Source organism: Garra rufa, chromosome 2 (assembly GCF_049309525.1).
Source record: "Garra rufa chromosome 2, GarRuf1.0, whole genome shotgun sequence".
NCBI classification, from domain to species: Eukaryota; Metazoa; Chordata; class Actinopteri; order Cypriniformes; family Cyprinidae; genus Garra; species Garra rufa.
The window spans coordinates 48,112,707-48,132,658 of record NC_133362.1 but is presented as its reverse complement, the minus strand read 5'-3'; the positions used below and the strand labels follow the sequence as shown (position 1 = coordinate 48,132,658).

General features: G+C 36.0%; 1 protein-coding gene across 1 annotated transcript in view; it reads right to left on the bottom strand.

Moving 5' to 3' along the window:
* The window catches only part of slit1a (slit homolog 1a (Drosophila)), a 117,403-nt gene that overhangs the window by 16,961 nt on the left and 80,490 nt on the right, over nt 1-19,952 (bottom strand). The window contains exons 12-25 of the mRNA XM_073834318.1: nt 18,710-18,781; nt 18,341-18,484; nt 16,714-16,877; nt 14,252-14,275; nt 13,782-13,926; nt 12,242-12,316; nt 12,020-12,163; nt 11,795-11,938; nt 9,215-9,381; nt 8,983-9,115; nt 5,031-5,099; nt 4,863-4,934; nt 4,702-4,773; nt 1,387-1,458 (exon numbers count right to left, since the gene is read on the bottom strand). Of these exons, the coding sequence (XP_073690419.1) occupies nt 1,387-1,458; nt 4,702-4,773; nt 4,863-4,934; nt 5,031-5,099; nt 8,983-9,115; nt 9,215-9,381; nt 11,795-11,938; nt 12,020-12,163; nt 12,242-12,316; nt 13,782-13,926; nt 14,252-14,275; nt 16,714-16,877; nt 18,341-18,484; nt 18,710-18,781 (1,497 nt within the window). The remainder of the gene's footprint in view (nt 1-1,386; nt 1,459-4,701; nt 4,774-4,862; nt 4,935-5,030; nt 5,100-8,982; nt 9,116-9,214; nt 9,382-11,794; nt 11,939-12,019; nt 12,164-12,241; nt 12,317-13,781; nt 13,927-14,251; nt 14,276-16,713; nt 16,878-18,340; nt 18,485-18,709; nt 18,782-19,952) is intronic.

The window sequence follows — 19,952 nt, the reverse complement described above, 5'->3', positions numbered from 1 at the left end:
ATTCTCTCCCAAGTGGTTCCATTATTGTCAGCATTAGACTATGAATCAATAAGCTATATAGCACTTGTAATTGTCAAGAAACTACTTCTGAACCAAATGATTTGGTTCAACATACTCACATTAAAATTGCCTTTAACTTGCACCTGATTTATTTAGTCATTTTCAAGAGGGTGTACTTATTTTTGCAAAACATTTTAATCACAAATACATTAATACTTACAAGCCTTTGTGTTACTGATCAGCCAGGCTTGATGGAACATTATATCTTTAAGTAAGGCAAATTGTAAAGAGAAATTGTGGAAAGTTTCAGACTGGACTCAAGTATGCCTTGCACTGTATTACATCTTCACTATTGCTAGATGGCGCTACAGACATCCTAAACACAAAGCTGTTGCAATGGCCAAACAAAGCGTGTTTGAATTCCATTCAACTACCCTAAAATAAAGACAAATGGACCGACAGGCTGCATGGAAATTCTGTCATCATTTTCTCATTCGCAGGTCATTTCAAACCCACAAGACATTGGTAAAGTTTGGATTTGTAAAGTAAAATGTTCACGGTAAAATCGCTGCAACCCATTTAATGACTTAATGATTTTATACATGCCAATTAGCAACAACACTATTAACAATAAAGGTGCTTTTAAAGGTTCTTCACAGCCATAGATGCCATAGATGAACCATTCGGTTCTTTGAAGAACCATTTCTTTCTTACCTTTCTATAATCCGAAGAACCTTCTTTCACCACAAATAATCTTTTGTGAAACAGAAATTTTTCTGCAGATTTTTAAGGTTTGGACAATATAGGTTCTTCTATGGCATCGTTTATTTTTAAGAGTGTATATGACAAAATGCAGCAATGTTCAAAGGATAATAACATTTTGTACTAATAATCATTCATTATTCTGATACATAATATAACACATGACACATTAGACTAACTAGAGACCGTTAACAATTGATTGTAATAATCAAAAACCATCTACTGCTGTGTGTGTGTATCAGCTACTCTCCATCAGCTTCAATGGCTTCATCCAATATGATTTTAGATGTGCTTTCTAACAGGCCACACAGACATGTTATCTTCCACTGGTTGTGTCTAGGTCTCTCACAGGACAGTCGGCGGTAACATGTGAAGATGGTTAACGGATGTGAGGACAGACAGTGGGCAGCACAGACTGACCACCCAGAGCTCAACCCCTGGGAAGACAGCAGTAAGTACTGATGTGTGTTTACGGCTCTCTAAATTGCAGCTTTAGGGCAAAGCAGATGTGGATGTGACTGGATGTGCTGCTCTGTTTGTGTTTGTGTGCACTGTTTGTCACAGAGTATTTTGTGAAGTGTCTGTATATTTATTGGCGTGCATTTGTTTGGACTCTTTACTCACAGATGCGACAGCGACGCAGCGTCGTTGAAGATCCCATCAGGCAGTTCAGAGATGTCATTACCATGCAGAGACCTTAGAACAACACAGAACAACCGTCAATGTTACTTGTGCACTGGACACACTGATTATATGACATATGTTGCTCATATGGGTTTAAATGTAGGACAGAGTCTGGGTTTTGATCTTGATAAAGGGCTCAGCAGGGGTTTACGCTAACATTTTCTTTTAAAAACAACACTGCAAAAAAGTATTTTTTCATTACAAATATCTAAGCATTCTTAAATCAAGATACATTTACTTGTGAAGCAAAATGACTTCTGTAAGTCATGTTTTCTGAAAATTTGACTGAAAATTTGTTAGTTTTTGCTTAAAACAAGAAAATAATTAAAAAAAAAAAGTTTTCCTTTGAATTCACTGCAAAAAAATGCCTTTCTTACTTAGATTGTTTGTCTTGTTTCCAGACAAAATATCTAAGAATTCTTAAATCAAGAAGGATTTTCTAGACAAGTAAAAAAATATTATCAAAATTAAGTGATTTTTTGCTTAAAACAAGCAAAATAATCTGCCAATTGGGGTAAGCAAAAAAAAAAAAAAAAAAAATCTAATTTCAAACAGAAAACAATATTATTTTTCTTACCCCATTGGCAGATTATTTTGCTTGTTTTAAACAAAAAATCAATTAATTTTGACTTGTTTTTTCTGAAAACAAGAAAATAATTTTTACTCGTCTAAAAAAATCCTTCTTGATTTAATTTTTTTTTTTTTGTTATTTTAGCTGGAAACAAGACAAAAAAAAATCTAAGTAAGATAATGATTTTTTGCAGTGATTAAGGTTATTTTTTGCCCCATTGGAAGATATTTTTCTTGCAAAAAACTAACAACAATTTTATTTTTTTACTCTTCAGAAAACATTTGCAGTTTGCAGTAAAAAAAATGGTCTTCCTACTTAGATTTTTCTTGTTTCTTGTCTTGTTTCCAGTCAAGTTAAAATTTTTGCTTGAAACAAGCAAAATAATCTGCCAATGAACTATAAACTAAAATAATCTAGTTTTCTGCTTGAAAAAAGATTATTTTGCTTACCCCATTGGCAGATTTTGTTTGCTTGTTTTAAGCAAAAACTACATTTTAATCTTTTTTCTACAGAAAACAAGACAAAAAATACTAAGTAAGAAAATCTTTTTTTGCACTGAATTACATTTATTTAAACAGTTTAAACATGTTTAAAACATGGAACAATCAATGTTCAGTTATTAAAATTGTATTATATATGAGATTGAAATGGATTTAATGACAATAAATATATAAACCTGGTTACTGTTTATTTAAAACACATTCAGTTTATTAGTCCTATAACAGAAATCTGACCTGTTTCATTTGTGTCACATTAAGTTTATTAGTTAATGTTAAATATGTAATCCAAATAAATCAAAATTGTATATTTAATCCAAAAACATTAATCCAAAATGCATAAAGTAAGGACAAAACATTTATGACACTATTGTCTTAATTATTTATATATATATATATATATATATATATATATATATATATATATATATATATAATTTAATTATTGATGAACTAAATTGACACTGTTATTGAATTAAACTGAATTAACACTGACCTAAACTGACCTGAACAATAACTCTATTACGTAGTGTCAAGTATTGCATAAAGCTCTGAATAAATAAACATGACTTGACTTGATACATGTGTATGAGCCAAGCTGTGTTTTCTGCAGGTCTAGTTGGACACCTGCCCTCAGCCGGAGCTCAGGTTTATCTGTTTCCAAGCTGAAGCTTCTGAGGAATTCAGAGAAGCTGGTGTTGAGTTACTGAACGCACAAATGACAGGCAGGATAACCAGAGACACTGTTCTCTGCTTCATGATTATCTGACGACACAGCTGTGGATCAACAACAGTCTCAACACTGTTATCTGGCATCTTAAGAGAAGCAGCAACAAAATCACAGCCAGTCATAATGTATTTCATTAATCTAGAGCTACATCAAACTGATAACTGTCTCATCACGTAACTTGCTGCAGTCATCTTTGATTAACCCTCTGGTTGTGTTCAGATTTCTGTCACACCTTTGATGTTCCCGGTCAAAAATCCCCCAAACAACTGCTTATAAATCTCTCTTTATGCTATATTATCACCTAATATTAGATTCAATCTTTTTGTCAACTTGTTTTCTTTCATTTAGGACTGGTTTTGTGTTTCTATTTGCATCTGATTAATTGTAAGCCTTATTTATCCAAAAGTAGGTAGCTTATAGTAATTTTCATAATATGAGATAAAAAGTTATAAAAATTTGCTCTGTGTGTCACACTAGTGTGCTTTAATGTTTAATCAGAAAGTTTGCTTTTAAATGCTTTTATTTTGTACAAAATTGCAAAAAGTCACACTGGTAGAGTTACCGGGTCAAATCTCTCATTATGCTTTATTATCACCAAATATTGGATTCATTCTTTTTGTCAACTTGTTTTCTTTCATTTAGGACTGGTTTTGTGTTTTTACTTGCATCTGATTAATCGTAAGCCTAATTTATCCTAAATTAGGCACCTAATTTTTTTGAGTGAAAAAAGCATTTTTTATGAATAATTTTCAAAATATGAGATGAAAAATTATCGAAATGTGCAGTGTTTCTCACACTAGTGTACTTTAATGTTTAATCAGGAAGTTTGCTTTTAAATGCTTTTATTTTGTACAAAATTGCAAAAAGTCACACTGGTGGTGTTACCGGGTCAAAAATGACCGGACTCCAAACGACTGCTTATAAATCTCTCATTATGCTATATTATCACCAAATATTGGATTCAATCTTTTTGTCTATTTTCTTTCATTTAGGACTGGTTTTGTGTTTCTATTTGCATCTGATTAATCATAGGCCTCATTTATCCGAAAGTAGGCATCTCATTTTTAGAGTAATTTTAATAAAATAAAATATAAAAAATATATAAAAATTTGCACTGTTTCTCACACTAGTGTGCTTTAATCCAATATTTCGTGATATTCTAGTATAATTAGAGATTTATAAGCAATTATTTGGAGTCCAGTCATTTTTGACCAGCAACACCACAAGTGTGTTAAAAAGTGTGTAAGTGAAATAAAACCCACAAAAAATTACGAAAATTCTAAGAAGTGCTTATACCCTGTGTGAACAAGGTCAGGAAGTCTGAGTCCAATGTGATAATGTTAACTAGTATTTTTGGGAAAAGAGGGTGAAAAGCCACAAAAGTACTTGAATGCTGGAGACAATGGAAAGCCAGCTATAGTGCTTGATGTTAGTTAGTAAAGAGCTACAGTACGTACAGCAATCGGAGAGATCGTAGACCTCCAAACGCCAGAGTCGGGATACAGCGAAGAGCATTATAGCTCAGGATCCTGCAGGACACAATCAGACAAAACCTGCAGTGAGATTTCAGTTTCACAGCTGAGTTTTTAACATGTTATTAGTGTTGTTGGAGACGTACAGGGTGGTCAGCTGACTCATGTTGGCAAACGAAGAGTTGGTCAACGAGCTGATTTTGTTGTTACTCAGGTCTCTGAAACAAAAGATCACAAGATGATTGTTAAACCAAGACGACAGCTTGTCCACGAACACACGTCTGTCAAACAGTAAGTGTAAAAGTGAGACGCACACTAGCTGCAGGTTTTTGAAGTTGGACAGCTCCTTCGGCACCACGCTGAACTGGTTTCCATCCAGATACCTGCAGACAGACACTCGCTGTTAAAGCCATTCAGAGGACAGATCTGCATGTTTATCTGCTTCTCACAGTCATACAGCTTTAGAAGACTTGTGTGGAACACTTTTACGATGCTTTTGTCTTTGTGTCTGTATGTAGTGTGTGTGTAGCTGAGAGACAAAGTGTGTGTGAAAGTCTGCTGGGCGTTTGGCAGGAATGACGCAGCTTCTCAGCACCTGGTCACGGTGTTTAGGTAGGAGGAGACGGCTTTAATGACGGGCTGAGTGAGCAGCACACCTGGCTCGAGTCAGTGAGAGCTCTGGCCAAATGAGAGGTTTTCACGCTCGGAGGAACGACAGGCATCTGCTGGCTGTCTGTGTGTGTCACTCCCACTAAAAACCACACTTATTACACTCCTACTTCACACACACACACACACACACACACTACAGCTCTGACTACTACTGACATTATATACAGCTCTCTGCACGTATGGTTTTATCTTTGTGAGTGTGTGTTTTGAATCAGATGAAGTCCAAAACCAGATCAAGATAAATCTAAGCACAGATGGACTGTCTGTATTTCAGCTATTCATCAACTGCTGTATGGTATCCTGAAACACTGTGTTCAAGCCAGGTGTGATAAGAAATCTGTTAACCGTAAAAAGGAGTCTCCAAGAATTTTTGTAACCAACAACAACATTTAAAAAACATTTAGATCTAAATTTAAGATTTATGTATTTGAACTGCACATTAAATTAGTTTAAAATCAAATTTAAGTGTTTTAAGGACTTTGAGCAATTATAAGGCTGAAAATCATAAAATCACTACAAATATTAATATGATTTATCACTTTTGACCAATAGGTGGCACTAGTCTCAAATTAACGTAGCGTGGTTAACTAGGAGTGGTGATGACACCCACATAATTTAGTGCCGATATGCCAAAGAATTGCAGAAAAAGCAGCCTTAGATCCATTTGGGAATTTTTCATATCTCCTGACCACTAAGTGGCACTGTGCTGAAACTGTGCAGGTAACCTCATGACATGGTTGTCAAAACAAACTCGAAGTTTGGTCTGAACACGATAAAGCATTGAGGAGATATAGCATCCTGTCTATTTTGGTGAGCTCGTTGTCAAATTCATGTTATTCAAGATCAGTTTTAGTGAAAATCAGACAAACCTTCTAGGAGGAGTATGAAAAAGTTTTTTTTATATGTCTAATATTTAAAGAACCATTTGATTTACAGGAGTGGTTCTAGAGGAAAAGTTGATCAAAATGAGATCTAACATATGATATGAATATTGTGTATATGTATGAAACCTGATAATGCCACCTAGTGGCCAATGTCTTTCAAATTTCTTATAGACCTCTAGACCCATGAGCCAAACAGGTCCATCTAGTTTCATTCTGATCAGCCTTTGTTAACCTCATCTAATATGTGCGCAAAGTTGATTGGCTAATGGCGGCCATGTTTTTCGAGATATGCCAATGCCCTTATAGATATGGATGGCACCTTGGACAAAGACACTGCATGCCAAATTTCAAGTCAATCAGACTAATGGATGTGTAGTTATAGCCATTTTTAATTTTTTCCCTGTTATAGCTCCACCAAGTGGTCAAACTCCCCAATTTTTGTAATTTGACCAAAGATGAGCTCATTCATATGTGACCCTGGACAACAAAACCAGTCATAAGGGTCAGTTTTTTGAAACTGAGATTTATACATCATCGGAACGCTGAATAAATAAGGATTGTTAGGAGAGGACAATATTAGGTCGAGATACAACTATTTGAAAATCTGGAATCTGATGGTGCAAAATAATCAATATATTGAGAAAAACGCCTCTAAAGTTGTCTAAATTAAGTGCTTAGCAATGTATATTACTAATCAAAAAATCATTTTTGAATATCTTTACGGTAGGAAATTTACAAAGTATCTTAATGGAACACGATCTTTACTTAATATCCTAATGATTTTTGGCATAAAAGAGAAGTTGATCATTTTGACCCATACAATGTATTATTGGTTATTGCTACAAATATCTCATCCCATTCAAGATTTACAGCCATTTTAGTAAAAGTGGCTCCACCTACTTCAAACTTTTTGGCGTCCTGTCACAAGCGTGAATCACCCATCAAAATTTTTTGATAACTTTTTGCCACAAGGGTTTTTAGATGATGCATGTCAAGTTTTGAGTGAATTGGACAAATTGCCTAGGAGGAGTTTGAAAAAGTAGAAAAGGGGCGAGAACATTTAAAGACCATTAATGGAACTTTTTGTTTGTCTTGAGACACCCTTTGGACTTATTGATGATAATCATATAAAGCTGGTTATTGTTTATTTGTACTATTACAGAAATCTGACCTATTTTATTTTAGTTTAGTTTGTTTAAACGGTGTAACCCAAATTATATATGCAATTCAAATACATAAATCTTACATTCAAAAATATTTTTGAGTGAATTTTAATACACAACATTTTCTCAGTTGCTGAATTGCTCTAATAGCTCTGCCCACTGTGAAATCTCATTGGTCTTCATCTTGATCCACATTAACATGACATACAGTCGTGGCCAAAAGTTTTGAGAATTACATAAATATTGGAAATTGGAAAAGTTGCTGCTTAAGTTTTTATAATAGCAATTTGCATATACTCCAGAATGTTATGAAGAGTGATCAGATGAATTGCATAGTCCTTCTTTGCCCATGAAAATTAACTTAATCCCGAAAAAAAAACTTTCCACTGCATTGTTAAGAAGGCTTCAGGGCGTCCAAGAAAGTCCAGCAAGCGCCAGGATGGTCTCCTAAAGAGGATTGAGCTGCGGGATCAGAGTGCCACCAGTGCAGAGCTTGCTCAGGAATGGCAGCAGGCAGGTGTGAGCACATCTGCACGCACAGTGAGGCCAAGACTTTTGGAAGATGGCATGGTGTCAAGAAGGGCAGCAAAGAAGCCACTTCTCTCCAAAAAAAACATCAGGGACAGATTGATCGTCTGCAAAAAGTATGGCGATTGGACTGCTGAGGACTGGGGCAAAGTCATATTCTCCGATGAAGCCTCTTTCCGATTGTTTGGGGCATCTGGAAAAAGGCTTGTCCGGAGAAGAAAAGGTAAGCGCTACCATCAGTCCTGTGTCATGCCAACAGTAAAGCATCCTGAGACCATTCATGTGTGGGGTTGCTTCTCATCCAAGGGAGTGGGCTCACTCACAATTTTGCCCAAAAACACAGCCATGAATAATGAATGGTACCAAAACACCCTCCAACAGCAACTTCTTCCAACAATCCAACAACAGTTTGGTGAAGAACAATGCATTTTCCAGCTCGATGGAGCACCGTGCCATAAGGCAAAAGTGATAACTAAGTGGCTCGGGGACCAAAACTTTGAAATTTTGGGTCCATGGCCTAGAAACTCCCCAGATCTTGATCCCATTGAGAACTTGTGGTCAATCCTCAAGAGGCGGGTGGACAAACAAAAACCCACTAATTCTGACAAACTCCAAGAAGTGATTATGAAAGAATGGGTTGCTATCAGTCAGGATTTGGCCCAGAAGTTGATTGAGAGCATGCCCAGTCCAATTGCAGAGGTCCTGAAAAAGAAGGGCCAACACTGCAAATACTGACTCTTTGCGTAAATGTCATGTAATTGTCGATAAAAGCCTTTGAAACGTATGAAGTGCTTGTAATTATATTTCAGTACATCACAGAAACAACTGAAACAAAGATCTAAAAGCAGTTGAGCAGCAAACTTTGTGAAAACTAATATTTGTGTCATTCTCAAAACTTATGGCCACGACTCTGATTGGTTGTGAGTTTTCCTTTTTTAAGGTGAAAAGGTATTTCTTGATACTGTAAAATCTAGGATGCAAAGACAGAAGGTGTAATGGTGTTCAGAGCTTTGACTCACAACTCGGTGACGTTTCGCGGGATTCCTTTGGGTAGGACGTGTAGGTGTTTGTTGCTACAGCGGACCACGGTCTCCAGACAGGTGCACTCAGTGGGACACTGGACAGGCGGCGTGCAGCTCGCTTCCTCTTGATCTGCCCACAACACAGACACAAAGGCAGTAAATCATCATGCTGTGAAAACGTAACAATGCAGTGTGTCAAATCAATATTTATAAAGAGAAGAGCGTGTACCCTCTTGGCAGCGGAAGTCTGGTATAGCTACATCCTGCAGGGGAATCTCTTTGAGGAACGCCGGCCGCTGGCACCGTGGGTTTCCAGTCACGATCTTACGGTTCCTCAGCCAGCTGCTCAGCCACGCCAGATGGCAGTTACAGTTGAACGGGTTGGCTAGCAGGTTTCTGCCACACACACAACAACAACATCATCACACAAAATATATTAATTAGCCTTTTCAGCAGCACCAAACTTGTCCTATACTACTCTTTCAATGGAGGATTATTTTGTAATTCATTACGGCCAACACTGGATCTCTAGTGTATGGTGCAGCATCATGTGTGGTATCCACCTTTTACCTACATCTCATCATGCTTTTCTTAAACTATAGGAGTAAATTTGATCATGTTGCTGATAATCAGCAATGAAATTGTTTAAAAGCTTGTATTAAAGCCAGATAAAAACATTCCTGTAGCTCAAAAAGAGATCATAGCAGTAGCTGATCAAATGTAGACCTTCAATAAAAATGAATCAGTTTGGACGAAAGCATCTGCCAAAGATGTAAATGTTCAGTAGACATATGATTACTCCACTTTCAGAATAAAACATTTCTCATTACCCTTAAGAAAAAGAAGTTTATTCAAGTGTGCTATTAGTATACGTCTTTTAAATTAAAACTAGGAAAGTATACTTTCAGTCTACTTTTTATGTACTTTTCAGAAAGGTGCTTTATATACCTCTCAGAAATATATATATTAAATATAAATTTAAGTATACTTGACTAATACTTAGAAAAAGTCTTATTTGAGCTATACTTGTGCTCTGAGAATCTGTGTTTTCATTGTTATACACTAGGGGCGCTATTGCACATCTTCTGAACAGAATTTCCAAAACACAAGTGAAGAAGAAACTGAAACAACAGATGCTTCCACATGTAATCTAACACAATGAATGAAGCTAGAAAAAATGTTTTTGTTTACAAGCAGATACCCTGTTCTTTCTTTTGATGTTTCCAGATATTGATATAACAAAATATATACAAATCAAAACCTAGGGACATAGTAGTATACTTAAAGTATGATGTAAAGTTCACTTAAAGAAAACTTTTGAGTGTAAAACTACCAAACTAGTAGTTCACTAAGACTATACTTCAAAGTGTACTAAAATGCATAAAAATGTATTAAATTATTAAACTATCAGTATACCTATAAGTTAACTTTTAGTATACTTGCAGTACAAACTAAAAACATAGATGTAAACTAGTTGTGTACTCACAGTTTACTATTGTTATACTTAAAGTATACTTAAAAGTATGCTTTTATATACTAGAAAATGGGCCAATTTAGTCCCAATGAGTATTGAAAGTATACTATTAGTACACTGATATTTGTATACTTACTACATAAAATATACTTTAAAACATATCTGAACCTTACCTAAGTATACTTAATAAAATAAACTTGAAGTATACTTCTTTTTGGTAAGGGAATGTACTCAAACCCTTGTCATCCAAGATGTTCAAGTCTTTCTTTCTTCAGTCATAAAGAAATTAAGTTTTTTGAGGAAAACATTCCAGGATTTTTCTCCATATAATGGACTTTAATGGTGCTCAATGGATCCAAGGTTAAAAATTCTGTTTTAGTGCACCTTCAAAGGGCTCTAAATGATCCCAGCTGAGGAATAAGGGTCATACCTAGCAAAACAATGGGTCATTTTCTTAAAAAAAAAAAAATATTTATACACTTTTTAAACTCAAATGCCTGTCTTGTCTAGCTCTGCAATGCGCATTAATACTCTGTGTACTCTGGTTCAAGACAGTTATAGTATGTCGAAAAACTCCTATCTCATTTTCTCCTCCAACTTCAAAATCGTACTACATCACTATTTTACCTTTTTGTAAAAAGTGTTTGACCCTCCTTGCGTGTTCACTTTGTAAACACTGCGTCGGTAATTCGCTATTACTGCAGTGGTGTTGATCGATTTTGAGTTTTGGAGTTTTTCGACATACCCTAACTGTCTTGAACTAAAATGCGCATGCACATCACAGAGCTAGACAAGACGAGCATTTTAGGTTAAAAAGTATATAAATTGTATTTTTTTTTAAATAACCAATCGTTTTGCTAGATAAGACCCTTATTCCTAGGCTGGGATCGAAAATTTAATTTCTTTGCGATTGAAAAAAGAAAGCCATAAACATCGTGGATGACATGGAGGTGAGTAAATTATTAGGAAATGTTTATTTTGGAAGTGGAGTAATCCTTTAAGTCTGTTTTGATTGCATTGGCAGTCTAGGGTTTGATTCTGAAGGCTTCAGCCCTGGTACCTTTGGCCTGAGGTGGGAAAATATGACAGTATTGCAGTAACCTTTCGAAAGTCAAATGATATCAATGAATGACTCAATAAATGAGAAAAATATGCAGTTAAATAAACTGAAAAAATGTTGAGGAAACTGTCAGGCTCCAATGGCACGGCTTCCCAGGAATGATCTGGCTCAAGTTAATGATTACAGGAAACATCTGTCTCTACCACCACATGCTAAACTCCTTCTCAGGATTTCTGCCAATGTGTGTTGAGATAGAGCAGCGGTTTGGCTCGTACAGGGTGGAGAGGCTCTGCAGCGTGTCGAAGGCTCCGGGTGTGATGGTGGTCAGCGTGTTGTCGTACAGCGACAGCAGACGGACGTTGTGCAAGCCAGTGAAACTGTTGTTGTGAATGCAGCTGATGCGGTTGTTGCGCAGCATTCTAGAAGAGAACAGTGAAGATGAATTCACAGAAAGAAAACGATATATATCACGGCTGAATCTGATCGTAAACTGGGCTCACAGCATGCGCAGACCCTCCATCCCTCTGAACATCCCGCTGTGCACTGAATCCAGCTGGTTCGCCGTCAGGTGCAGTTCGTTGACCGAAGACGCCCCTTCGAACGCCCCGTCCTCGATCTCTGAGATCTTATTGTTGCTCAGGTTTCTGCAGATCAAACGGCAGCGTCAGTGTCAGAGAGTCACATCCAGAACGTCACACGGACGAGAGAATGACGGAACTTACATTTTCTTCAGGTGAGAAAGCGTCTTGAAAGCGCCTATGGCCTCTATTGCCGTGATCTCGTTATTGTTGAGACGCCTTAAGAAAACAGCAAAATGAGACTAAATAACAGACTTCTGCCATTCATTAACAACACACAATGTTCCCTTATGAAAAAGAAGTTCAATCAAGTGTGCTATTAGTATACTTCTTTTAAACAAAAAAAATAGGACAGTGTACTTTTAGTCTACTTTTTATCTACTTCTCAGAAATGTGCTCTGTACACTTCTCAGAAATGTACTTAAAATGACATTTAAGTATACTTAACTTATAAGTCTAAGTATATTTGAGCTCTACTTGTGCTCTGAGAATCTGTGTTTTCAGTAGCTGCGTTTCCATTACCCCTTAAATTGCACAAACTGCAAATTTCCTAATGGAAAAGCGGCAATTGTGCAAAAACACCCATATATTGCAAAAAAGTTTTTATGCTCACATCAGGTGGTTTTTAGGGCAATTTTTCGGGAATATTTAGCAAAACAGCAATGGAAATGGCTTTTTCGCACTTTACAGGTCACATTTGATTAAATATAGCCAAAATACAACACAAAAATCCGTAGCCATGACTTATCGCGAGAGGAAAAATTATGTTTAGTCGCATAACATCAGTTAATGGAAACGCTGTCATTTCGCAATACTTTTTAATCAACATTTATAAAATATCACCAAAGTTTTGCGCAAATCTGTAATGGAAACGCGTCTACTGTTATACGCTGGGGCGAATTTCCAAAACACAAGTGAAGAAGAAACCGAAACAACAGATGCTTCCACATGTAATCTAACACAATCATCAGACATAAAACAGCATCAAAACCATAGAAATGGAAAACTGTGTAACGTTATGGAATAAAATGTCCACCCATGAAGAGGAGATAATGACTGTCAAGCTTATGTGCTACCCACATTCAGGTGTTTATAAAAAAAAAACAATGCATGCAGCTAGAATAATTTTTTTTGTTTACAAGCAGATTGTTCTTTCTTTTGATGTTCTGTATGTTCAGATGTTCATATAACAAAATATATACAAATTAATACCTAAATAAGGGACATAGTAGTATATTTAAAGTATGATGTAAAGTTCACTTAAAGAAAACTTACGAGCAGTAAAAAACTACGAAACTAGTAGTTTACTGAGACTATACTTCAAAGTGTACTAAAAATGCATAAAAAGTATTTAATTAGTAAACTATCAGTATACCTATAAGTTCACTTTTAGTATACTTGCAGTACAAACTGGAAACATAGATGTAAACTAGTTGTGTACTCAAAGTTTATTACTGTTTTACTTAAAGTATACTTTTATATACTAGAAAGTGGGCCAATTTAGTCCCAAGGAGTATTGAAATAGTACACTTATTAGTATACTACTAGCACACTGATATTTGCATACTTACTACATCAAGCATACTTAAAAATATACTTGAACTTTACTTAAGTATACCTAATAAAATAATCTTGAAGTATACTTTTTTTTGGTAAGGGATGTGTAAGATGTTTGTTATCTTACAGTTCAGTGGTGGATGCTGGGATGTGTTCAGGGATGCGGTTCAGCCGTAGATTGGAGCAGTCCACTACGTTGGACTCGCAGCGGCATTTGGCCGGACAGACTGGATCATTATTACAGTCACTGCTCAGCCTGGTGTCCTCAGTTCCTGCAGCAAACACAACACTGTCATCTTCCAGCCGTTTGAGCACAGCCTCGCAATGAGACACGATCAGGGAAATGTCAGAAGAGCTTAACAGAGGAAGTGTCCATGTGCACCAAACTCAAGGCTGTTATCTAATGAGTGCTCAATTATTAAAGCGCACACACTGCAGGAGACAGCAAGTGTTTGGCACTGCAACTAATAGCAAATCCCCACAGTCTGCATGGTTTTCTGAAATGAGTCATCATAATTTCAGAATTAAAGCTCAAACATAGACTATTAGGAGAAACCAAGCCTTTGTATCATGTTAATGAACACAACACACACTCACCTGGGATGATGTACTGTTCTTTGGCTGCGATGGAGACACAAAAAGACAATAATCACCAAAACTGATCATACACCATCAGCATCTCAGAACACAAATGCATACGGGTCACAGATCAGCATTAGAAAATCAACTATACTGTGTGTGACCCTGGACCACAAAACCATCAGTAGCACAGGTGTATTTGTAGCAATAGCCAACAATACACTGCATGGGTCAAAATTCTTGATTTTTCTTTTATGCAAAAAATCATTAGGATATTAAGTAAAGATCATGTTCCATGAAGATATTTTGTAAATTTGTATCTTAAATATAACAAAACTTAATTTATGATTAGTAATTAGTAATTCAAATAGTTGTATATTAAAATATTCTTATGACTCTTATGACTGGTTTTGTGGTCCTGAGTCACACCAGTGCTGGAAGGCAACAGTATGGTGTACTACTGTTTAGGCTTCTTTTGTGTAGTATGTAAGCAGTAGTACAGTGCTGTGGTGTTCAGCATGAAAATTGAGATTTTGCATTATTCTGGCTTGTGTTTTGGTATGTGTAACAATCCATTTCACCAGCTGTTGTGTACAGGCACAATGCCTGGACAAAATGCACGTGTGAGAATCAGCTCTGCAAACTGTATTTTTCCTGAGCTTCTCAGTATCAAACATTGCATTCAAGTACAATATGTACAGTAACAGAAAATAATGCCGTTTTGGATTCCTGTATGTGATTGTAATCCATTTTCCAAAAATAAATCACAATGTTTTTAAGCCTTCATTAAACAGCGCTGGAAGTCTCTTCTGCTCGCCAAGGCTGCTTTGATTTGACCAAAAATACAGTAAAAACAGTAATACTGTGAAACATTATTTAATTTGCTGATCAAAAAACATTTATTTGCTGCTCAGGACAATTGAATTTGCTGCTCAAGAAACATTCTTTGTATGAAACTAATCAAAAGTGACAGTAAAAACACACTTATAATGTTACAAAATATGTTTCAAATAATTGTTGTTTACTGAACTTTCTATTCATCTGTGAATCATGAAAAATTAAATGCATGACGGTTTCCACAAAAATATTGGGCAGCACAAGTGTTTTCAACATTGATAATAATCAGAAATGTTTCTTGAGCAGCAAATCAGCATATTAATGTCCAGGTAAAACGAATAGTATTACATTGTTGCAGCTGCTGAATATACACTAGCAGTCCAAAAGTTTGGAAATTCGATGTTCAAGCAGAACACTTTTGAACTAGTACTGATTACAAACTAAATGTCATTTTTAGATTACACTTTTTTAGGAATTTAATCAAATTACTTTGCTTGTGTAACCTAGAGTTACTCTTATTCACATGCAAGATCAATGTAACAACACACAGGCCTATACACATACAGCTTCATTACTTACTGCATGTTTTTGCAAATTTAATCATCATATTTGATGCATTTAACATTTAGCATGCAAGCAAGCAGGTTCTCTTTTTTTGTGTCACATTTTTTGTGAACGTGCCTAAACGTTGTTTACTGAACATTCTATTCATCTGTGAATCACGAATTAAAAATATGACCGATTCCACAAAAATAAGTGTTTTCAACATTGCTGATAGTCATAAATGTTTCTTGAACAGCAAATCGGCATATTAGAATGATTTCTGAAGGATCATGTGACACTGAAGAAAATTCAGCTTTGATCGCAAAACAGAGAACAGTTATTTTAAATTGTAATAATTAGGGCTGGGACACGATTAATCGCGATTAATCGCATCCAAAATAAAAGTTTATGTTAACATACTAAATGTGTGTTTACTGTGTATATTTATTATGTATATATAAATACACACACAAACATGTATATTAAAGAAAACTGAAAATAAAAATTAAATTAAAATAAATAAAATATTTATAATTCTATATATAATCTAAATTAAATACAAATATAACTATCCACACATATAAGTATTTTTTAAAGTCTATACATGTATGTGTGTGTATTTATATATACATAATAAATATACACAGTAAACACACATTTAGTATGTTAACATAAACTTTTATTTTGGATGCGATTAATCACGATTAATCGTGTCCCAGCCCTAGTAATAATATTTCACTGTATGTTTGATTAAATAAATCTAGCCTTGGTGAGCAGAAGAGAGTTCTTTCAAAAACATGAATTATTCCAAACTTCAGCAGCTGCAACAATGTAATAGTATTCGTTTTACCTGCACACCGACTTTAATTTATGGTGTGTAAAACACGTTTCAGTACAGTAGGAGGTCACGGTCGTGTTGTTTTTGATGAATCACACAGTGTGTAATGGATAGTCAGTATGACTGTGTGTTTGATGGTTTTGTGATTAAACATAATTTAGTTTTGAATAGTGTATAAAGTTTGAGGTTACGTCGGTAGTTTTGTTTTTTACGGTCTGTGGTTTTGAGGATCGTGTTGAAGGTTGAAGCGCCAGAGTTTTACCGGAGCAGCGGAACTTCTTGCTCTTGATCTGGCCGATGCGTTTGTTGGCGAGGCGGCGAGGGCTGGTGCAGCGGGCGCCGCTGGTCTCGATGGGGTTGGAGCGCAGGTAATCGGCCAACCACTTCAGATTACAGTCGCAAATGAAGGGATTCTGAGCCAAATGACTGCGGTGAGACAAACACATTCACCGTATTCACAGGCAAGATCAGTGGAACAACACACATACAGCTTCATTACGTTTTTATGCAAATATAATCACTAGGTTAAAATCAATTTGATGCAAATGAAGACTCTTTAAAGAGTTAGTTCACCCAAAAATGAAAATTAGCCCAGGATTTACTCACACTCAAGGCATCCTATGTATATGACTTTCTATATTTCAGACGAATGCAATCTGCAAGAGTTATATTAAAAATTGTTCTGGCTCCTTTAAACTTTAAAATGCAATGGGCTTGTGCAAAACAAGTCCAATAAAGTGCATCCATCTATCTATAATAAAGAGTGCCTCGCTCAGCTGAATAAACGCCTCCTGTAGCGAATCGATGCATCTCCGTGAGAAAAAATATCCATATAAAAAAAATAATGATCATCAGTGTTGGGAAAGTTACTTACAATATCAAGTTACTCCCTAAAAAAGTATCTAATTAGGTTACTTAGTTATTTCTTATTGAAAGTGAAGCATTACGTTACTTTTGCATTATTTTTTAAATCTGAGCAGGGCTTGCTTGTTTGTTTTTAATATAAAAAGTTTTATTTTTGGCAAATATAAAAGCCCTTTCGCAACAAAAGCCTCAGGCTTAAGGAAAAATAAATTCACGTCTGTACAGTAGACCGCAGAAGAAGAAAGTTCAACACTCTTTAGCAATAAAAAAGTAAAAGAAAAAAACAAATGTTGAGTATTTTTTTGAGTATTTATTAGTATGGTTGCATTGGATCAACAAAGCTGAGCAGCAAAGACACTGGCTAATAAAATGGGATAGAATAAATAAAAGATATTTAATTACTGCATGTTTGCAATTTTCTGAGGTTTTTATTCATTTTGTGAAATACTGAATTAGTTTTTTTTTGTGAGTGAGTGAGTGAGATTTATTAATAATGCATGTTCACATTTATTCTAGAACTAAAGTAACATCTTACAATTTCTTTCAATATGGGGACAGGAGTGCTTTTAACCAATAACTGGGGGGAAAATAACTGCTGTTACTTATTTGGAAATGTAAATTAAAAAGTAATGCATTACTTTACTAGTTACTTGAAAAAGGTAATCTGATTACATTACTCATGTTGCTTGTAATGCGTTACCCCAACACTGATAACACTGACTTTTTATTATGGATGAATGTGCTTTATTGGACTTGTTTTGGACTGATGATGAGAAACATCTGCCCACTGCCATTATAAAGTATGTTGAGGGAGACGGAACAATTTTTAATATAACTCTGATTAGATTCGTCTGGAAGAAGAAAGTCATATACACCCAGGATGTCTTGAGGGTGAGTAAATAATGGGCTACTTTGGGTCAACTAACTCTAAAAAATTAGGCATGCAAGCAAGTTCTCTTTGGTCATGAATGAATTCTGTTTCAAAATCATTTAAAAGCGTGTGGTCTGAATGTGTGTGAGCTCACAGGGTCTGGATGGCACGCAGCGAGGTGAAGGTGCCCTTGGCCAGCGTTTGGATTTTGTTGTCATATAAAGAAAGCAGCGAGAGATTCTGCAGGTCCTGAAAGGTGTTGGCACGAAGACAGTGGATCTTGTTTGCATTCAAAAGGCTGGAAACACATGAGGAAGAGAGAGATGCTGATGACGCAACAACATGCAAAGTAACAACAGCCCTTACAATAGAACAATTACAAATATAAACTCTTTAATATCCCAATGGATTCTCCAATGGAGAGCAAATTCTTTTAACACCAAATGATCTGAGTTGCTCCATCTATAATGATTTTATGGCTCTACACTCTTACGCAACCTCTGGAAGAGACTCTCACACTCACAGCAGCTGGAGGGCGTAGAGTCCGTCAAACACTCCTTTGGGCAGATCAGTGATCTTGTTGCCGTACAGAACCCTGAACATCAGAGAGACAATTAGCAGAAGACACATACACACGTCCAGCTCATCCTTACTGATCAAGATCACACGACAGCGTTCAGATCTCAAAACAGACCGCAGCGTTGTCACAGTGCTGGAACAAGCCCTTAGTCCCTATTCAATTTTGTCAGCTGATATTAAAATATGCAATTCTCTTATGTTAGAAACATAATTGTGGCATAGACTGAAATGATGACTTTTTCGCCCAAAAAAGAACATTTACTCACCCTCTGAGAGTTTGTTTCTTCATCAGATTTGTAGAAATGTGTTATTTCATCATTTGCTCACCAATGGATCCTCTGGAGTGAATGGGTGCCGTCAGAATGATAAAACAGCTGATAAAAACATCACAATAATCCACAACTCCGGTCCATCAACATTTTGAGAAGACAACAGCTGCATGTTTGTAAGAAACAAATATGTGACCCTGGACCACAAAACCAGCCATAAGGCTTTGAAATTGAGATTTATACATCATCATCTGAATAAAGAAGCTTTCCATTGACGTATGGTTTGTTAGGATAGGACTATATTTGGCTGAGATACAACTATTTGAAAATCTGGAATCTGAGGTTGCAAAAAGTTTTGAGAAAATTGCATTTAAAGTTGTCCAAAACAGGTTCTTAGCAACCCTGCTGAAAAAGTGGCCTGGCCTGGCCAAAAAGTGGCCAAAACCCCTCTAAAACCAGCCTGCTGACCAGCTAAAACCAGTCAACCAGTCTGGTTTTAGCTGGTCAGCAGGCTGGTTTTAGAGGGGTTTTGGCCACTTTTTGGTCAGGCTGGGAGACCACCAGCTACTTCCAGTTTAAACCAGCTAAGACCAGCCAATCACCTTAGGCTGGTTTTAGCTGTGTTTTTTTTCAGCAGCGAATGCATATTACTAATCAAAAATTAAATTATGATATATTTACAGTACGAAATTTACAAAATATTTTTTTTAAAACATGATCTTCTATCTTAATGATTTTTGGCATAAAAGATATATATATTTATTTGGCTATTGCTACACATATACCCGTGCTACTGGTTTTGGCTGCAGGGTCACATACATCAAGACATTTTTAACTTTAATTCATTGCTTTCTTCTTAAATACGAGTCCATAATATTTGTTTTGGCTTGTAAACGGTGCTTGATCTGTGCAGATGTC